This window comes from Pan troglodytes, chromosome 22, assembly GCF_028858775.2.
Source record: "Pan troglodytes isolate AG18354 chromosome 22, NHGRI_mPanTro3-v2.0_pri, whole genome shotgun sequence".
NCBI classification, from domain to species: Eukaryota; Metazoa; Chordata; class Mammalia; order Primates; family Hominidae; genus Pan; species Pan troglodytes.
Window position 1 is genome coordinate 27,709,598 of NC_072420.2, and position 22,734 is coordinate 27,732,331.

The window sequence follows — 22,734 nt, forward strand, 5'->3', positions numbered from 1 at the left end:
TTAATATCACTGAACCATGGTAACTTTTTGTCCACTCTGATGTTGGATCTTTATTGAAACGTATGATGCTGAAGGATCTGCATGGCACTGGGCATTATTTAATTGTGTTTGCATCTCTTTAGCAGTAAAACTCTGCAGTCCCTTTGTTGACATCCCACATCCTGTCTGTGACCGACTCCATGACGTTCATAAATGTACCGGACCCAACTTGGCTTAATTCCTAATTAGATGTGACAGATACTGAAATGCACTCACGCCATACATGCAGACACACCCCTTAGGGAAGGAAGAGCCCTTTTATGGCAACCTAAGTCTGTTTCTCTGGAAACATTCCTGGAGGGAGCTTAGAGATTCTGAAGGGAAGAATATGATCAGCTGCTTTGCTGAGGGAATCTGTGAATTGCCTCTGGCTGACTGCGTCAGGTTATCTGATGATGAATGGTTGGGTGATACCCTGGAAAGATACAGGCAATGGGCACATGATAATTCTCTTCTAGGGACTTTGCAAATCTTGTGGCTTGAGAGCGAGCACTTATTTTACTTAGGCCTCGAAAATTAATAGGGCAGTTGCTGACCTGAAGCTGGACTGTGTATATAGTGGCAGACGTGTTTCCCCGGAGCAGTCATAAGTTACTTTAGCTCCTAAATTTAGATTAACTTATTGTCAAGGGGAAAAAAGTGACCATTTGGAGCTCACCAAATATGTACAAGGACCACATATATCGGCTCTGCTATTACCTCCTTACTGAATTTAAATACTTATATTCTGATAACTTTAGCAAGAGCAGCTTGAAAGTAAACTTCCCAAAAGCAATTAATAGGGTCCTACCTGGGGTCTCAATTAGACAGAATCTGAGTTACATAAGTATTTGTTAAAAGATGTAAACTGCAAATAAATTCCCAGTATCTGCATTTTCCCCAGTAAATCTCGGATCACTGAGAATGGCTACTGTGGGTAAAAGAAGAAGCTCTAAATAAACCTCAAAATGAAAAGTTTTTAAATTAGAAAATAAAGCCTTCTGAGGACAGTGCCCATACCCATCACAAGAATGCACTTCACTTCTTGGGCCTCCAGGCATTGACTGATGAGAAAATCACTTACTGAATAATATTTTTTCTTGGTTTTGTCCACACATTTGCCCTGCAGGCAGATTCTCCCCTTTCCACAAGGCGTCCCTTCCACCGCAGGCAGCTTCTTGGTCAGACAGACCATCTGGCCCTGGCGTACCACAGCACACCACAGGCGAGCACAGACATCCATGCCGGGACACACGGAGTACTCAGGCCCGAATGTCAGGTTGCACTGCTGGGTGGCATCGTAGGTCTGTCCTGGGAGTTCTTCGGGGCCCAGGATCTGCTTTCGTGGTAGGTCCAGCAAACAGTTACCTACAAGAATAACTGAGATTGACCACGGCTCTGTGTTTAGGTTTCAAACCGCTAAAATCATGGATCTAAAAATGAAATGCCCCGGCTGGTGTTGGAGCACGAGGCACCCATGAATCTGTAGTGTAATGCTCTGGAGAGGGACTCCATGGGGACAAGGCTGGGAGCCCCCTTGGACGCACGATACCCTCCAGGGCTCTCAGGAGTGATGCGCTCCGGAGTGTCTGTAACAACAGAGGTGAGGTTGGCAGGGGTGTGATGGAATAAAATGATTCTGTAATGATTAGTTGTGAAAATAGCCCTTGTGCTAAGGCACTAAACAAAATTGGGATGGACCTAGAGAAAATCAGATGGTGAATTTTAATAATAATAATAATAATGATAATGAAGCATTTACTCTACCACTTTGAGAAACAGAGTTTGTCCTTGGCACTCTATCTGTATAACCCATTACCCATTTCTAACTCACCCCTTCCCCATGTGCCTATCACAGGTCTCCTTTCCACTAATTCCATAAATAATAGCCAAGCTGGCTCCTCATTCATTCTTACAGTCACTCGACAAGCATTTGTTCAGCACCTACAATGTTCTAGAAAACACACTAGGTATCTGAAATACAGAAAAATGACCCAGATCTACCTTTGAAGGCCTTCCAATAAAGTCACGGAGATAAAGTATTTCTCTCAGACTGATATAATTTTAATAAAAAGTTTTCAAGATTCACAGAACAAAGGAGCAGTGAAAAAAGAAAAAATAGTCTTTGATAATTTAGGATTAAGTTAGTCTTCATACTCTTTGCTTTATGTCTATTTAATGGAATTGGTGTTTGTTGAGTATTTGGATCTATCTGCCGAAACAAGGTAGGCATCTCATTGCATCATATATGAGGGTGTACAGGCAGAGGGGTGAGATGGGGAATCCACAAAAGCTGGAACATGGACGATGAGAATCCAAAACCTGAAATTTGCTTCCTCGTCCTCTCCTTCCCCTCCCCGCAAAAGCTTCCCTAAGAATCCCTGTCCAGTGAGTTAACATCATTAATTTTCTTTTGTCACCCACATGTGCATGCATATTGCCCATCTGTTTCTGTATTTTTCTATTGACTTTATTTTAGGATTTACACAATTATTATAATAGCAATAAAATAACAAATATTTGTTACACACGCTATTCTCCATTCTTTACATATATGAGCTCATTTAATCCTCACCACAACCCCATCAGGCAGATTCTAGTGCATATTTTATTTATCCTACAGATAAGGAAACTGAGGCCCATAGGAGGCAGACCAGTTACCCAAGGTCACACAGCTGTTATGGTTTCATGCTCAGAGCCTGCCCTTCTCTTCTGATGCCATATGGCTTCTGTTAGCATGTGAGTAGCTGCCTGATTGTATTGCTGAAGGGCAGCCATGTGTAAGGATCCTTTAAGTGGTGGATATTGAGCTTAATGGAAGAAACACCCAGTCTGAAGTCTTACTCTGGTGAAATACTAAATGGTTGAGTGCTCCTGGCTAAGTTAGCTAACCTCTCCCTAATTTATTTTCAAGATCTGCATAATGCTTCCCTTCTCACTGTGATACTGTAAATGTGAAATTAGCTAACAAAGATCTTAAGGATGACCAGAAAAATACAAAGCAATGGTAGTTGTATCCCAGCATATTTAACAGCCTTTTAGATGTACTACAGTTATTCTTTTTATTCAACAAAAAAGTCATATTCAAATCCTTATGTGCCACTGAGAAATAGAATATTCAGCATATTTTAAGTATACTGTAAATTTTTAAGGACTACATTCAAATTTCTTCAAAGTGAATACCTTAGAATTTGTCAATCTGTGTTGGGGGCATTATATAAAAATGAATAAAGAGCAAAGTTCCTATTTAACTTCTGAGCCAGAACGTTTGAAGAGGTAAAGCTTCTTAAGGCAAGCCAGAAAAAGCATTAAAAATAAGAATCCAGCCAAAGAGAACTTTGGGAGAAAAACACCAACTTAAAAGAAAAACACGAACATCAAGCCAATAGGAAAGAATGATAGTAAAAGCTCACTAAGCTTTGTTTACAAGACAGAGTGCGATTAGGGCTTCAGAACTCCACGAAAAACATTATCTTCATTGCAGAATCAAAAAAGAAGTACTGTGTAAACTAGGGGATGCTTGGCAGATTGCTGATGTTAGAAGACTGTCAACAAATCTCTGAGTCTGCAATAATGTTTTCCAATTCTTCAAAAGTGCTGTTTTAAGAAAGTTTTTTAAAAAAATTTTACTAAAAAGCACAGACCATAAGACTGGGTAACTAAATATTAGCTAGGAAGTCTTTACCATGTGTGCATGCACATGGCATGGATCTATCTCATTTTTCTGGAGTCAAAATAACTCACCACCTGACTATGCATACACAGTCACTGACACCTGTTCTACCTCACTAGTAGATGACAAGTGAAAAAGAAACGTGTAACGCAAACAATTTGAAATCGGCTTCCAACAAGGAGACTTCAAGATGTGGCATCTCTTTAAAAAGCTTAACTTAGAACTGTAAGTTTTAAAAATAAATAACACATTAGCTTTCTATTCAAAATAAGATATATCAGCTCTATAATTTTCCCTTAGAGGTCATACGTGTGGAGATGATCTTTTCTTGCTTAAAATAAAATAATTTATTTCAGAATTGCAATTAATGTGTTATGCCAATGTTCTCAGTACTAGGATTTGTAGCTGCATCAATTTCTGTTTATGCCAAAGTATATATAATTTCATTTTTACATTGAATTATGTCCTTTTGCAACAAAATAGGTACAAGCATCTCTACCAAATGGCAGAATGGTGCCAAGAAACAGTAACAAAAATCAATACAGAGCCTAAGTCTGAAACTCACAGTATAAAATGTTTAAAATCTAAGTAATAACAGATTGGATATACATTTTATATGTTTAAGAAATGTATACAGTTTGGGGAAGGAGTAAAAGGGGAAACTGATCAACCTTTCAGTATCATTTCTAGTGAGCTCTAGAGGCATCCACCCTAGTGCTGATTTTTTTCTTAATCTGTTTTAATTTTATTCTCAACCACTTCTTCACATCTACTTCACATATTTTCTAATTCATCGTAGTCTGAAATTTGATCTGGATCTTCCTGGGAACACTTTGGCCCTTCCCTCCTTCTTCCTTTTGTTTTAACATTGTATATTTATAAATGGATAGACTATAAAATAAAGTCAGGCCAGGTGCGGTGGCTCATGCCTGTAATCCCAGCACTTTGGGAGGCTGAGGCGGGTGGATCACCTGAGGTCAAGAGTTCGCGACCAGCCTGGCCAACATGGTGAAATCCTGTCTGTACTAAAAATACAAAAATTAGCTGGGTGTGGTGGCGGGCGCCTGTAGTCCCAGCTACTCGGGAGGGAGGCTGAGGCAGGAGAATCGCTTGAACCTGGGAGGTGGAGTTTGCAGTGAGCCAGGATAGCACCATTGCACTCCAGCCTGGGCAACAAAGAGCGAAACTCCGTCTCAAAAAAAAAAAAAAAAAAAAAGAAAAGAAAGAAAGTCAATAGGAATGTGTGCATATTGCATACATGTTTTTACCATTCATGTTAAACTAAATGCTTAAAATAAGGCAAAAAAATAAAAAGTAAAATATTGTGATTTGAGGCGAACCAGTAAGAAAATGTGTTGGCAGAATTCCACTAAAGGTGTTGGAAGGAATGCCACGCCTCCAGGAAATGGAACAGAAAAATCTCTAGTTTCATATGTCTGACTTATAGCACTATTTGTCTCTCATATTAATGATTAACCAAAGTTACCAAAGTTGTTTTTTTGTTTTGTTTTGTTTTTAGATGGAGTCTAGCTCTGTTGTCCTGGCTGGAGTGCAGTGGTGCAATCTCGGCTCACTGCAACCTCCATCTCCCAGATTCAAGTGATTTTCCTGCCTCAGCCTCCTGAGTAGCTGGGATTACAGGCATGCGCCAACATGCCCAACTGATTTTTGTATTTTTAGTAGAGACTGTGTTTCGCCGTGTTGGCCAGGCTGGTTTCAAACTCCTGACCTCAGGTGATCCGCCCACCTTGGCCTCCCAAAGTGCTGGGATTACAGGGAGTGAGCCACCATGCCTGGTCTCAAAGTTGTTGTTCTTTATTGTTTTCAAATTTTTCTTCCCTATTTCTAGCACTAACATTATTTCCATCTTCTCTTCCTTTTCAATATGCAGGTATGAAATTAAGCATGACCCAAATATTCATGATGCAGGATAAATCAATTAATGTTCCTAATCAAACTCATCCGAAGAAGCCTAACACCACTGCTTACAATCTCCCTTTGCTTCCACTCTTCATCTCATTGCCCTTGCCCCTCAGCTTTTAGGTCTTTACTTGAATGTCTAATGTTAAAAGAAAAATGGGTGCATTTGCCTGCTCTTTGATCACTCATTCTGGGCCCAGTGATATAAGAATGAACAAGAGCACTTCAAAAAACCAGACAATTGTTGTCAAAAAGCAATTCAAGGTGTCTGGGTGTGAAGCTGTTAGATGCGTTAGGTATACTGTTGAGCAGATGTAATGGCAAGGAAATTAAATTAAAGATTCCCTGTGGTAGAGGATAAAGGAATGTTTTTAAAAATATAAGTCACCGTGGCCTTAAACTATATGTCTTATTTTCACACTCTATTAAAGAGCATATTTAGTATGAAAATCAAGATACAACCATAGTGTTGGCTTTGAATTTTATTAATGCCACCTTAAAAACTGATGTTAAGCTCTCCTGGCTAGCTTTACAGTCTATACTTAACAAAAGATTCAGAGAACTGGTTTTCCAATATCATTTTATGTGCAAAGTTCTGTGTTCAGTAAGTGGCTGTAAACTTAGCTCTTTACACTACATGACGAATTTTCAAAACCATCTATAGATTTTCCTTAGCAACCTGTGTTGTGAGTGTTCTTGAGCTGTATCTACATAAGTCATGGCCTTTCTCATCATCTGGCACTGTGGACTCAGGGATACAGCAGACACAGCTATCTTTTCTGGACTCAAGGTTAGTAAACATTTGAGAAAGGAAATTCAATAACCTGCTTTCACTGCACAATTTCTTTGCCAGTGCTTACCTTTATTTTTGAGGATCATACTCCTAGCTGGCTTGCCTAGAGCTAGCTTGTATAAACACTGCAGAATGTCTACAAGTATCTTGGCCAAGGTTGGGAGGAGGGGGGTCCCATGAGACATGGCTTCTCCTTTTCTGAATCACAAATCTGCAGACACAGTGACTTTAGAGTGAGCACACTGGTTTTTCAACCATAACCTAATTGCTGCATATTTCTTGTTGGAACTAAATCAGGAAACACTCAGTACTAATGAATTTACATTTGGCAGTGGACGAGTGCTACAAATGTCCAGCTACTTATGGCTAATAATTTTAAAAATAAATCAAATGCTTTGAATTTAACTTTACTCTCCGACCTCATTTCTCCAGTATTGCTGAAGGTGAGAGGGGGTGGGGTAAGATATTAGACATAAATGGAAATCCCATTTATAATGTACTCTTTAGGTACCATTGAAAAATTGTATATGTGTTGTCAGATTACCTGCTTAAAAATAGCAAATTGCTTTTCTACCTTTACACTGGTCACAGTTTAACTTTCCTAGATAACTGAAAGTCATTTTTTTCTGTGTGTCAATTATTGTATCATGCTGAAATATAGCACTAACTTGAGGGACCATGTTGGTGAGATAGGGCTTTTGACCTTTAGAAAATGGTACCAGACCACTGTGCCTGTCATGTTTTCGGGCTATTTATAGCTTTTCTCTTATTGTTAAATAATATCATTTCTTGCTCTCAGATTACCTGTCTAAAGTCTCCCCACCCTCATCCATCATGACTATTTTATTGCTTAAAAAATTGAGTGGCCTAGAAAATTAGAACAGAAAAATGGTAGAACTGTAAAATACTAATAAATGGGCCCTGAGTGGAAGCCTGTGTAGCTTTCTATGAGTAAAGTTAAAAGGTTTTATAATATAGTTTTGTGACATCGTTCAGTCTTCTAACAAAGATGCATCTGTTTGTTATTCTATCATCTTGGACTGTGACTGTCTTCTTAGTTCTCTCCCATGCTCTGTAGTTGAAATGTTAGCACCTCAATCATCTCTAAAGTGGGTTTAGTAGTTTCTATGGCCACACTTTCACTTACATTGACTTAAGTCAGCTTTTTGGTTACAATTTAAAAGTTATTAAGTTATTTCAATTCATCTTTAAATAATAGCACTACAGGGAGTACCACTGTTTCAATTCTGAATCTGAGTATGCTCTTTTGAAACAAAGTAAGACAGACATAACTGAGCTTTGTCATTGTGCCACACTGCTTTTCTTTGGTTTTTGTTATTCTGAAATCACTTTATTCATGTTATAAGCTACTGATAAAATAGGATTATTTTTATTGAAACAAAAGGCTGCCTAACCAAACCAACATATTCAAAAGTGAGAAAGTCTAGATTGGATGAAAAAAATTAAATAAGTAAACTATAAGCATTTTCTGCTCAAGGAATTTTGATAATTGAATTTATTTAATATATATACACGAGAAATTTAGATACTTTTTTATTAGTGCAAATGAACAAGATCTATTTCTATTAAAATTATGTTCTTAGTTGTTCTCTATCATGAGCCCTTTGGAACAGAAACAGAGATATAAAAATATGTAAATTTGTTATAAAATCTTTAAAAAATCAGAGCATGGACTCTTTTAAATATAGAATTAATGTTAAAAATGAAGACAATGCTGAAAGCATATTTACTGCATAGAAATTAAGATCACAAATTCCATAAACATGAAATAAATGAATCATTCCAAAATTAGGAACAAAATTCTCCACAGCATTGTAATTAGCTGACCTAATACTTGCACAGGGAAAAAAATTTGGTCTCATTTTAGCCATAAGTATTTGCTGCCTTAGCAACTAAATCCATTCATTTAGTGATTCAAGGTTTAGCTCAACTTCTTGGAATGTGTAACGTGTGATTTTGAAATAAAATATTAATGTTATTTTATTTTCAGAAAACCTGAAAAGAAGTAAAACAGAAAAGCAATATTATGTGTGGAGACTTAAGATTCCACCCAAGAAGGACTTTATGAGATACTGACCTGATCAATGTAGATAGGATGATAGTAAGGTAACATTCATTTTAGGACTTCATCTGCATTTAATCCACAATGAAAACTGAGCTAAACATAAAATTACCATTGTATTACTGGTCTAAGGAAAAAGCTTCATACGTTAATTCTTATTGTTGTTTCCGAGTCTTTAAATTATTGACATATTTTTTCAACTAAAAAGGAACTTTTTTTTTGTATTGAGATATATTTTAAACCAAGCTGGACCCAGATTGCTTTTCAAAATGAGACAAGCAAATATATAGTAACAGGCAGCTAAAGCCTTACCTGTTCACCACGAATGGAGCAAGAATGGGTTAATGAACATATTTTGACTCCATGGTATCAGAGAACTGTGCAGCTGAATTTCTTTATGTCTGAAATAATTTGAATTTGTCCATTGTTCTGGTATTATGTAGCCACAGTTCAAAACAGTCAACATGCTTAAAAATTATGGGACATTAAGTCATAAACTTTGTGGAACTGAGAAAAAGACGGTTGTCATAGATTATTCAACTTTGAACCGTATATCATGAGGTAATTTTATAGAAAATTATTATGATCAATAATTTCTGTCACATTCAATTTAACTACTAGTTTTAGAAACACAAATTTTAAGACAACATGAAATAAATGAGAATATGTCCATTTCTGTAACATAGGAAATTTCAGCTACATAATGTCTGATGATTCTTTAGAGTGCTAATGCATCTATCCTCCTGTGTTTTTATTACTTTAAAGTACTGAAGAATGCTTGGAAATTTGTAACAGCTTGTTTCAAAGATTACTTAGGGGTCAGAATTTATTATTTCTAAAAATTGTAACTTCCTCAGTATTTTAATGTAATTTACAGCACTAATCCTAGTCTTACAGAATTTAATAAAGTATGTTGTGCTCTTGAACTATATTTAAAGGATAAAGCCAAAGATTTTCTTTTGAAGTTCTTAAAGTGTTTTCCCATCATTCAGATTGCTTTTCTATTTCTGTTATGCAGTTTTTACTCTACTTTCAGGAGAATCTCCTATCAGGATAAAACCAAATTCTTCTAGTCAGTGCAAATCTAGAAAGCTTCCTCTTCTGGGCTTATGTTGCCATAAAGAGAATCCAGTAGAATTGTCACCTACACCTTAACTGCACCCCTATAATAGGCATGTAACAAATAATTCTGAGAGTCATATTAATAGCAGGGAAACCAAGATGTCTGCCAAAGTTCTCACAGGAAGCTAGTGGTAAAAGAAGGAATAAAAGCCAGACTTTCAGGGCACTAGCTAGGCATTCTGTGTGGTCTTCCACACTGCTTCTCCTTTGAAATTTTTCAATTCAAAAGCCAAAATACCATAGCTAAAATGCCACCAAGGACGTTGGCAGTACATACCCACATATGATCAATTTTCTTGGTCTTTCTTCTGACACTATCCACACAACTATTGTCTTAGAGGGCAAGATGAATATTATGAGGATATAATGAAGTCAAACTCCTAAGAATCCCAAATTTTGTTTCTCAGTCTGTGTTCTCCTAAATGATACATACCATGGCCATCATCCAGGAATTCTGTGATGGTGGCTGAAGTGCATTTGGACCAGGGCTTAGATGCATCAATGCTGGTAAGGATGGAAGACATTAAGCGCTTATCTTCTGTGGAACCAAAGGTCTCTTCACAGAATTTGGAATCGTCATGGGAGAGGCCAAGTAAATGTCCTAAGGGAGACAACAGAGGAAGTACAAATAATCCGTGATTGTGTATTTCTGTCTTTCCATGACAATTATGCTAGGGCTTGATTTTTTCCCCCTAATTGTAGATGAGTTCACTTTAACTGCTTTCTCACACAGAGACTGGACCTCCAGGGAAATAAAAGTTGCATGGAGTTAGTGTAGCAGTTGCTTTTGGTGAACATTTCGATGGAAACTGAAAAACGAAAGAGTAGATGTTCCCATAATTCATCTGGATCACATATGCTTAATGTCATGTGGAAACAAAGCCTTATTTAGAATCTAGAGTTTGCGAGACAATTGTGGGATTATGTCATTGCCCTCACCACATATCATTTTGATTGTCTAATTTTCTGCCTTCTCTGATCAAGCCCCATGAGATCAAAGTGCATTTGCTCCCATATACTGTTGAAACCTCTGTATTGAACTTAGTGCTGTGCAAGTTGCAAACACTTAGTAGATGGTTTTTGAATGTCAGTGACTTATTTTCTTAGTCAAGTAAATAGGTGGCTAATAAAAGGGAGGACTAGGGGAGACAAAGAAAGAGAAGTGAAATGAGGAAGTTTCTGGTTTCTTGCAAAACTAAGCTTGCTTCATCCGTTCATTTCTTTTGGTGATTTAGTGAGTTATGAATGTTTACTATTGTCACAAACATATAGCTCATTTTGAAAACATACCCATTTACATTTTAAAATGTCAAAATACCAATAATATGGAGTTTGAGAGCTTGAAGAAAGGACAGCTTGGTTTCCCAAGTGATAGTTGTGAGTGTTCAAAACCACTCAGCCAGGTGATATTTGTGCTTAAGCCTCTCAACCAACAATGTTCTCTGAAGTTCCAGTCAAGCTAGATATTATTTCACAGAGCCCATAATTGCATTCTTATAATCCAAGTAAATTGCTTTTTATTACATAAGATCAATTTTCATGCAGTCTAAGGATAAAATGATATTCCACAACAAATTTACAATGCTATTTAAAACATCTAGGACAGTAGTTTGAGCAATTACAAACTCTAAAAAGTAGACAGCAAATCATCCTAGTGGTGTTTTTAACAAAGCTTTCTAGAATCATACACAAACCACTAAAACAAATTTAGGAAACACTGTAGCAAACTGATGACTACATTCTCCTTGGGATCTTGAATGCCAAACGCAGAAAACTTTGGCCATTCTAGCAAAAGAGTCCAGTGTGCACCAATAAAACCCAACAGAGATGAAATCTTTCACTTTATATTCTGACTACTTTTGGGCCAACTTGTTAAATCACCAACACCTCATAACAAAATTGTCCACTGAGCAACTGACTGCTGTTATGGCTGAAAATAAGTGGCTAGGGCTCGGTGACCTTCCAAGCCTCCACATTTTTATGTTATTTATACAGATATTTACTTCGACAGCATTTACTAGGCTTACAAGTTTTCTCTGGGAAGTTCTCCCACCACCACTTAACATTTTGTTTGGTCAGTAGCATAAGTGTGCATTATAGTCTATATATAAAGTATGTCCCAAATAACTTGCAAAGGAAATTAGCAGGGGCTCATCTAATTTTTGAGTGGTTTGTTGAGTTTTTCAAGAAACTCACAGCTCACAGAAAAAAAAAATAACAATCTTACATTCATGTACTATTAGAAACGACTTAAACTTACTTAGTACATGAAATACTTGCTGATAATGCACTCTACACTTCCTGAAATTTTCCAAGATAGAAGATTTATCAGTTAACACTGAGGGATATGGTGGAAATTTCACTCTTGAGTTTTTTCCTCTGGCATAGAAGAAAAGTGTCCCCAAGTGACCTCTGCAACATAATATTTATTTGAATCCAGGTTTTTACTTAAAAAATGTGACGTATACATTCTACTTCATAGGATATTTATATTTATTTAATGAAGTAATGGCCTTTTCCTCCAAATCTATATAAATACATAGCACTTTCCATATGCCTTTTTATTATTGTATCAAGAGATTTTCACTTCATTTGGAGGGTAGATTTTAGAATTCTGATTTAAAATATAGGACACATGGCAGACACGAAATTCACTTTGAGGGACCTGAGAAAGTACCTTCATTCTCTCTTTCAAACAGAGGTGAAGCATGTAATTTTAAAGGTTTCAATTATGTAAGCAAGTCAATTTAATTTTGAAATATTTCGGCATCATTTATGAATCTTTTGGAATACTAGTTAATATAATATTATGACTTCTATGCTCCCCAAATTTACTCATTTTCCACTGAAACTTAATTGCCACTGAAGATGCATAGAGGAAATTGCACTGCGAAAGACTGCCATTCAAGCATGAACAAATCTTTGCTTCACCTCAGCAAGGGGATGTGACTTTTGTAAGATCTCCAAAAGTCAGGCAGAAACAGACTGCTTAGAGTCAACTGAAAGAAATCGACTCTTTTGAGGGCGAATGAACACTCTGTGCTCCATGAAGAAAGCCTGTCAGCTCTCTGGGAGAGGCATGCTCTCTCAAGGGCAGCGAGAGTCCTGGGCAATGTGAAGAACACTTAAGCACCCAAAGTAACAGGCAGCCAGTTCCAGAGTAGCTGGAACCAGGGCATGGCGAGAGAACCGCGTGACTTCCCTTCAGGAGCTGGACAGGATATGAAAGGGAAGATCAATGTGAGGGATGTTTGGATGCTCTTCAGGAAAGACGTGACACACATTCTAAAGGCTGCAAACAGCAAAAGGAGTGGTATTTTCTAATTCGAGCCCCCAGTCAATTATGCTAAGACATTTACTCTTAGTTGAAATCGGCCTTGAAATAGCAAAAGTATACAAAAGTATAAGCAATTTTAAAGGAGTGCTCACAGTAAAGACGGCACGCTATGATACCAAAAGCTGACTACCAGAGAAAATCCAGAATCCAGGGAATTTAAAATACAGTGTCACAGCTGACAACTGTGTATTTTAAGTAGGGATTGTGAAGGGGAATTGGAAAAGCTAAGTAGCTTTGAAGACATCTGCCTTTTCAGGGAGAGTTTGTTCATAAATCATTCACAGAGATGTTTAAAATGAATGGTGTGGTTTGGAGATTAAGCATTTCTTGGACAAGCAGACCCCAGGAGCATTAGCAGCAGATAGGATTAGATATCCCGTCTCAGAGAGTAAAACAGCACATGAAGAATATAAAAGAGTGTGGAGAAAATGTGTACAATGCCAAAAGTAATTTGTTGTTTACATCAAATTGTATTACATGATGAGTTTTTAGAGCAATACAGAGCAACAGAGTTAGTTGAGGGTGAGGTTTTAGAGGAGGCAGGGGGATGGAATCGAGAAATCCACATAGAATGGCAATCCTTACCCTTGGAAAAAGAGAAAGAGTTCTTTTTTGGAGAGTCAGAGTGTTGCAAGAGAAGGGTGGGGAGGACTGAAAGCCATTTTGACAGAGATTTGAGAAAGCTCCCTCACTAAAATAGGGCGTGAAACTCCTAGCGAGAGAAAAGGCAGAGGTGGGTTTCGAGGTAACTATCTGCTGTCAGGATTTAAAGCAGAGGTAGTGAAGTCTTGCTTTAGGGAAGAATTAGTGTTTGTGTTTAGGACCATTTATAATCAGCAGACATGCAAAAGATCGAAAAGCAGTTTGCTTGAGCAATTTTGTTTACAATACTATCTTTCTCAGCTATCTTTAATTCTTGATGATGTAATTGGAAGCTTTTCACCTAAAACCCTGAGGCAACTAAGGACCAAACACACTTGTGTAATAGATGCACTTGTTAATGACCTCTGTATTTATATGCTAAATAGGGTTTTAACTGGGTAGGGGAGATAGAAGCCAGAGTGAAATTCAGAGAATAATGCAACTGTCTAATCCACGAGTATTTTCCAAGCGGTGCCTACCTCAGAACTATATTTATTTTCTTTTTTTCTTTTTCTTTTTCTTTTTTTTTTTTGAGATGGAGTTTCTCTCTTGTTGTCCAGGCTGGAGTGCAATGGCAAGATCTCTGCTCACTGCAATCTCCACCTCCCGGGTTCAAGCGATTCTCCTGCCTCAGCCTTCTGAGTAACTGGCAGTACAGGCGCACACCACCATTCCCGGCTAGTTTTTTGTATTTTCAGTAGAGACAGGGTTTCACCATGTTGGCCGGGGTGGTCTCGAACTCCTGACCTCAGTTGATCCACCTGTCTTGGCCTCCCAAAGTGCTGGGATTACAGGTGTGAACCACCGCGCCCGATCAGAACTGTATTTCGCTGTTTGAAGTAATTAGTAAAAGCTAAGGTGTAAATTGTGTTAGATGATGTTGACCTATTCTTAATTGATGTTAAATCATACAACAGTCATGCTGAGTGTCTGTCAGCAAGTAACATCAGAAAGGAGTTTATTTGAATTAATCTAAGAAATTAAATGTAATGATAAATTACGTCAGAGTAAAGTCTATAGGACTGAGAGTTTGAGTTACATTGTTAGCTCAGAAATAGCAAACAAATCGTCACCTGATAACTTTTCTGGTATGAAAATTCTCTTTTTGAATTGGCAAAGGGGTGACATTTTATAAAATAAATGTTATCTTTGATATTCCCAATACAGATTTTAAGAACACCTTGCTTCATTAAATTCACAAGAGAATCTGGTGTTAGAAAATCTGTGATAATGTGTAGCCAGATGAAGACACATCACTTTAAAGGAAACTGTTGGTTCAGCTTCTTATTCAACCCAGGCATTACTGTACAACCAGGGCTGACTTATAACATTAACCTCGGGAAGGAAATTGGTTGTTTTTCTAAACTTTGGTCTGCAAATTAAACAGAATTTCAAGCTCTTGTCTCCTGATCCCAAACTGACCAATGGTCAAGGGGACACAGTACCACATCCTAAAAAAATGTCACAAGAAGCTCTGTAATGTGTTTACTTGGGAAAGCACTTCTCAGATGAAGCATCTGTTTCTTAATGAGGTCATGTTTTTATTTTACCTAATTTTCCAGCTGGGATTATGGAGGTGCATGGTCTTGCCAGGGGTTGAAAAGTGAGTCAACTGCTCACATGGAATCAGAATCTAGAATCCTTGAAGAAGGGAACCATGAGCTCCAGTCATTGGATCATGCATGCTTATTCAAACACGAATCTTTACATAGATGTGATAAAACTCTTAAAACTCCCATTTCAAAACATTAAACATGAATGGTAAATGTGGTATCAATTATGTAATTTGGAAGGAAGAAACTCTAACTTTTTCACCTTATAACTAGCTGTGTCAATATCCTTTTGAATCAATTTCAGAATTATAGCATTTAAAGTAAAAACTGTCTAAAAAAACATTCTAGAAGCATATAAACATCTTGAGCTCTGGAGCCAGATGGATTGGGTTTTAATCTCACTTTAGCAGTATATTAGTTGTTCACCTTAGACGGGTTTAGAAAGTACCCTGTGTGTTAGCTTCATTCTCTCTCTTGGGTGACCCACTAATGGTACTTACCTCACGGCATTTTGTAAGAATTAAATGATATAAAACATGCAAAGTGATTAGAATATGTGCTTGACATATATCAAAGGACCAGTGATTGTTAGCTAACTTTATTGTCCTCATTGATATTCTGGGATTGTTATATACTTTTACTTATGAGTATTCTAGTAATCAGTGATATATATATATATATCACACATATATCCATATATATATATCACACACATATATATATGGAGAGAGAGAGAGAGAGAGAGAGTCTTGCTGTATCACCCAGGCTGGTGTGCAGTCATGCTATCAAAGCCCACTGCAGCCTCCATCTCTTGGGTTCAAATGATCCTCATACCTTCTGACTAGCTGGGACTACAGGTGCACACCACCACCCTTGGCTAATTTATTTATTTATTACTTATTTATTTATTTATTTATTTACTTTTTGTAGAGACGGGGTCTCACTATGATGCCAGGGCTTGTCTCAAACTGTTGGGATTACAAGCATGAGCCACCACACCAGCCAACAAGCTTTGATATTACTAGACCTCTTTATGTGGGAGGGAAGAGGAAACTTCCTAAACATAAAGGAAAAAAAATCACTCAGCAAGTGTGTGATAGAGTTACTTTTTATGCCACCTTCAATTTGCTGGTTTCCACACATGTGGCAGATAATCTATAGGTTTCTCCCTAGAGAAACATGAATTGGGATTAAGTTTTTAAAAACTGACAATAGACACAAAATCTCTCAATATTCCTCAACATATAGCAAAAACTTATTCCCACATTTTATTTGGGGGCCAAGAAAGACATAGTGTGGCTTTCCTCCAAACTGCTTGTTGATTAAAGCAATGGGTTTGCGAGAAAATATCAAGTTTAATCCTAGTTTCCTTCGAACTTTACATCTTACAACAAGCCTGGACATCTGATTCTGTGTATTTGGATTTGGTCTGTGGTGTTTCAAGAACCTCTGCAGCTTTTCAAAATATGGCCGTGTTTAATCTAATCATCCACAGAAGCAGAGTCACACACAGATCAGCACAACCAGGGAACACCTTTTAACCACACCAAAACACAGGCGGCTTTGCTGTTGTGTCTCAACCACTTCCTAAGTCTCAGCTGAATATTTGGTCTTGACTTTTTAAGTTGCCTGAGTTTAGCTTAGGAAGCACACTGGAGTCTCTCACAGTAGAGAGATTCACTTAGTGCATTTTATAATTAACCACTATAAAGCAAAGCTTCGGCATGTTTGCAAATTATGGATTTCATTTGTCTAAATAAAATCAGATTGTTCCTCCTAGTGTATTAGAAGCTGGCCCAACATCAATAAAATTATTGTTTTTAAGAAGCATGTGTGCAGCAGGTGAAATCTTTATTATTACAAGTCAATAATAAAAGTTTGACAAGTTAAAATATAAACTCAAAATGTAAACTTAGACTAACTTGAAAACTTTCTGCAGTTCACATTTGGATTGTAAAGTGGCTGTAAACACATTCCTGCCTCCACTCAAGGAACATGGATGGGGACTGTGTTTTTGATAGTTTGAAGTGACTTTCTGAAATGCCTTAACAATTTAGCCAACATTTACATGCATATAACACAAGAAGGAAAGCACTTTTTGACTGCCTATCCAGAATCAATGTCAATCAATATCCATCTTCCAGAAGTCTGTATTGGCATCAGTTGATTAGTTACCTTCAAAATCTAGCAGCTTTTTTGAAAGAATTAGTAGAAAAAAAGAAGTGTTCTAGTTTCAAATGGTATATGAAAAGAGTAAGTTTTCATAATTGTTCATTTTTAACCTGTGTCATTTTGACTTCAAGTAATTTAATGCCGTGGGTAGAAATGGTGTCAGATAGAGACTACAGCTCTGCCTCTATTTACCTTATGAGTTAATTATCAAGGTAAGATTTTTTTTTAGGTGGGGGGCTCACTCTGTCACCCAGGCTGGAGTGCAGTGGTGTAATCATAGCTCATTTTATCCTCTGTCTCCTGGGCTCAAGCAATCCTCCCACCTCAGCCTTCTGAGTAGCTGGGATTACAGGCACCACCATGCCCAGCTATTTTTTTTTTTTTTTTAATTTTTTGTAGAGACAGGGTCTCCCTATGTTGCCCAGGCTGTTAATGAACTAAAAAGAAAATTTTGATTCAGTTTATTCATGCACAAAATAGATATGACTTTCTATTTTAAACTACTGTGAAGAGAAAGAGGAAACAGTTGTGCGTTTCCACGAGAACCTGTAAGTAGGTTAATGGAAGAGTTATTCTTGCTCAAATATATCCTTTTACTGCTTATAGAAGAAATTAAGTAGAAAAATTATGGGAACAGCCTGGGAATCTTCTCCTAGCTTGTGTTTTGAGCACAGTAACACATTCACACTGTTTGCATAAAGGAAATTACACATTTTGGAATGAGGCTAGAGTAAATTTAAAACACTGGAAAACTGAGCATTCAAAACGTCATTTTCATCGCCATACTTTGACCATATACACATCTTCCAAATCTAGAAAGTCACAAATGTCTAGTAAAAAGGAAGCAGGATGGCGAAACCCCATCTCTACTAAACATACAAAAATTAGCCGGGTGTGGTGGTTGGTGCCTGTAATCCCAGCTGCTTGGGGGGCTGAGGCAGGAGAATCTCTTGAACCTGGGAGGCGGAGGTTGCAGTGAGCTGAGCCTGCGCCATTGCACTCCAGCCTGGGCAACAAGAGTGACCCTCCATCTCAAAAAAAAAAAAAAAAAAAAAAAAATTAGGAAGAGAGAAGATTGCAGGAATTGAGGAGAATTAGAATCGAGAGCATGGTTAGCTCAGACTGAGAGCTTCACACAGCAATCCAAAAAATACAGCATGGGAAACAAACCAGCAAGCTGCATTATCCAAGATCACACTGGCTGGAGAGGCAAGACTCTGTAATAATACACAGATGATCAGGAAATCTTTTGTCAGGCTATCTTTCCTAAACGTTGGAGGCTTATTTTTTATAACACATGTTCATAATATTTAGGCAAAAAGTGAAATTAAAGAATAATAAAGAGATTAGAAAATAAACTGAATGAGAGCCAGATTCTTTTATGAAAGCAGAATTGAATCCATATTCCCCCACTTCCAGACCTTAAATAGTTCAGATTAGTTCATATATAACACAAAAGGGAAGTTAAATAGAGAGTGTTTGATTGGGCAATGAATTACAGGGACTTCTAAAGAAATAAACAAAGATGATCCAACCAAAAATTTAAGTGCACAGAAGGGCATAATCATATATCAAAGATTTAGGTTTGAGTTTTCATACAGAAGCCCACCTTTCTCCTACATTGTTTCCTTGTATAACTATGTCTAATATTCTTGTACTATTGAGAAAAGTTCTTACTGTGTGTGTACACACACATGTATATATTTAGTTTTAATATAACGTTTGTGCTTATCAGCATCTGGCTTCCTGCCTCTCAGACTGCTGCATCAGCCCTGTAACCCAAGATTGCCTTAGGAATTCAGGAGAGCTGGGAAAGGTGACCCTGCAGGGCTCTTCATTCTTCCCTAGTTAACTTGAGGTCAAAGCAGCCCTGAAGAAGCTGCAGTTATTGCCACAGTGTTTGTCTTACAGGGAAATCTCCCAGATGCAGTCAATGTGTGAAAACCAATCACTAGAAAGGAAAGAAACTGCCCTTCCTTTAAGGAATGTGGAATCTTTCCTTTTGAAGATCAGGATTTGGAGCCCATAATCCTGTGGATGGATGATGCCAACATTCAGCTCTGCTGCTTATTCCCCATAATTTCTCCGCTTGACCTGTGACGAATCAGCTTCTGCCTTTCCAGGGACTTAGAACCTTTCTTATGGGACTCCTCTCACTCTGAATGATGGTGATTAATTACTAGTGTACTTTAAAAGTCTCCTCTATTTAATTACATCCTCCTGAGTATTTGGACTAATTCCTCTTAGTTTCCGGTGCAGATCGGAATGTTGCCTTGAGCAAGTCTCATGTTTCTTTCTCCAGCTTACGCAGTCAAGCATATACATAGATACGTAATAAATATTGATTAAGGTTCTGTATTAGGCTGTGTTTTTATCAGTAAGGATTAATAGGCATAAATGAGAGACATGATCCCTACCCTGGAGCCTAAATGGCATGTGTTATAAAGACGCTTTCAGGCTGACCAGTTCTAGTGCAGCTGAGAAGACAGCCATGCCTCCTCATTAGCCCACTTTATAGGGAAGAAATGGAGACTCAAAGTATCTAAATCACTTGTCTGAGATAAAACAGAGAACCCAGAGACAGAGCTGGGACTCCACTCAGATCTTTGACTACTGAAGCCAAAGATGCCTAATCAATAAAACACTGAATTATTCTCAGTGATGCTATTGGATAATTATTTATGTTTAGGTTTTATATTTGTGTTTTTCTGCTTAGGAGGTAAGAAACGTGTCAGGAACATTAATGCCATACTTAAGAACTGACATTTAACTACTGAATTCTGTTTTACTGGGGCAATATTGTGAATTATGCAATTACACTGTACCTTGGATTAGAAGTTATTTAACTCCCCAAAGAAAACATAGCAGTTAGAAATGGATGCTTTGTGAAAATATTCTTTGCCTATTAGGAATGTAAAAAAGTAGTTTTAATTCCCATTTAAAAGTTATAATTTTAACCTTAAAAATCAAAATCTGTTTAAATCAAAATCTTTTTTGCTATAGATGGCAAAAGGTACCATAATTATCAAACCATGCTTTGCTCCCAAAAATGTGATGCTGAGTTGATACATACATTTCAAAAGCAAATGAACTATTTAGCTAAAAAGCAAAACATAAGTACATGTGGATATAAATAACATCTACTATCTAAACTCTACCCAATATGTTCCCCAAAATAATTCCCTGAAATAGGCACTATTATCCCTATGTTTCAGATATGAAAACTGGAGCTCAGAGAGTTTAAATAATTAGACCAGTGTGACATAGGTATAAAGTAATTTAGCAAAAATTGAGCTCATTTAGGACTAGATGTTGGAATTAGACAGAAAAAAGTTAGACACAAAAAATTGTGTCTAATTCCAACATCTAGTCCTAAATGTACTAAGCCAATTTCTCATACACCTAGTGACCTAGGTCAATAATTAGGAAGCACATATTCTTTATTTTGGAAATATTTTTTAGCAATCAACTCAGTCCTGTATTTATAGATGCAGGATTTAGATGAGTTTCTTATAATAAACAAATTAGGTAAGTGACATTTTAAAGCAAACCCTGTTGAGTGTCAGGCTTGGCTTCCTTTCCTTGCTATTAAGAACGAGACAGAAATATTTACCATAAGCCATTGATGACCTTTGACAGGAGCCTACAATTATCACTGACAATGAAATAAAACATGTTAAATTTCTGTGCAAACTGATTAGCCCTGGATGAGCCAGTACTGTCTCCAGTAACTTCTAAGAAGGACATCTCTACATACCAAAGTTGCCTGTGACAAATTTCATCCAGGGGTCATTTAGGGATGCTTAAAAAGATAGTAAGAAGGCAGTAGCAGTAGCAAATTTCTCTTGAACTTTTAAATGACACTGTCAGAAGAAAACATCCACCGTGTTGCTGACTTTGCCTTCTCTGTCGCTCATATTAGTTAACCTTAAAAGTGCAAATATAAACAAATTTAATCCCCAGTGGTACATCTGAACCAGGAGAAATCTGGAATTAATTGCTAAGTATTTTGGTTCCTGTTGCAGCTGTTACAAGTGTTTGATTTGGTGAGGGAAAAGAAAAGGCGCTGCATACCGATTTCGTGAGCCACAGTGAAGGCTGCGTGGAGGCCATCGTCTTCAATCACAGCACAGCTGCGCTCTGGAGAACATATGGTCCCAACGTCTGCCATTCCCAGGGTGTCACATGAATGATGCCCACATAAATCCTGCCCAGGAGAAAGAAAGAAATCATTAAAATCAATTTACATCCAGAAGGAGCCGCCACATAGAGCCACTTGCTTACCCCAAATGGCAACGGGGATATGTTTATGGTATCACCTGTTCCTCTCTGGAAATGTTCCAAAGGCAAACTCAAGGCAGAGACTCTTCTAAACTGCTCTGGGACCCAGAAACACAGAAGGATAATGGAACTCAATTACATTTAAAAAGATGTCTTAGGATTGTAACTTGTCTATTACAATAGCACCCGCAGCTTTAACAAAGCCGTAATGCATATACGTCTCCGATCACTTTCCCATATGGTCATGCTTAGGAAAGTCCTAAAATTCTGATGGAAATTCATGCTAAATTTGTCCAAATCTGGCCTTATAATTTGTTTTCTATTACAGGGGCAAACTGCAGCCAGACGTCTGCAGCAGAGTATAAATTTATTAGAAATTTGGATAGAAAACTAAATTTTAATTCATAATTTGAGGAAAGGTCATCTTTTACTCCCCAAATGAGCTGTAATTTCATAGGTTGTGTCTTCTGAAATCTGTACATTCTTACTCATAACATTTAATGTAGCATTTCTCAACCTGACCAATCTGCAGAAAATATATGTCATATATTAATTGTGTATACATGAATATATGCATTTTTCTGGCAAAAAGTCATAGGTTTTCATAGATGTCATATAATCTTTTAAGAGATTCTCAAATAGGAACATGATTCCATCCCAATAATGGTGAAAAATGATCAATTTAGATGAAAGGGACCTCAACAAGCCTCTTGAGATATGAAACATAAAGAGAAAATATAAGCCGCAACTTTTTGACATGACAGATTCATAATGATAAACTTTCCCTTTAAATGCTATTTGAGTATTAATGGACATTAGCATTTCTTGTGCTTGACCACAATTTTCCATGAAAATTTATTAACAATGTGCTCATTTATATTCCCAAAGAGCAAGATCGTGTTTCTAGTAAGCCATAAGTTAGGAACTCTAAAAGGAAAAGTTTAAAAAAATATACTAATTATTGTAAAGACAACTGTTTATTAGTTAAAATAATAAATGTTTCTATTATACAGCAATCATTTTTGTATGCCCAACTTCCATATTCTCCAGCTTATATAGTAGGAACTCAGCAAACATTTGTTTCATTGAGTTGAATTGTGACCTACAGTCAGATACATTATAGTGCTCCCACATCTTTAA

The 22,734-nt window shown here is 37.2% G+C and overlaps 1 protein-coding gene across 1 annotated transcript in view; it reads right to left on the minus strand.

Moving 5' to 3' along the window:
• The window catches only part of ADAMTS5 (ADAM metallopeptidase with thrombospondin type 1 motif 5), a 49,342-nt gene that overhangs the window by 15,495 nt on the left and 11,113 nt on the right, over window positions 1-22,734 (minus strand). The window contains exons 2-4 of the mRNA XM_531407.8: window positions 21,388-21,520; window positions 10,043-10,210; window positions 1,103-1,386 (exon numbers count right to left, since the gene is read on the minus strand). Of these exons, the coding sequence (XP_531407.3) occupies window positions 1,103-1,386; window positions 10,043-10,210; window positions 21,388-21,520 (585 nt within the window). The remainder of the gene's footprint in view (window positions 1-1,102; window positions 1,387-10,042; window positions 10,211-21,387; window positions 21,521-22,734) is intronic.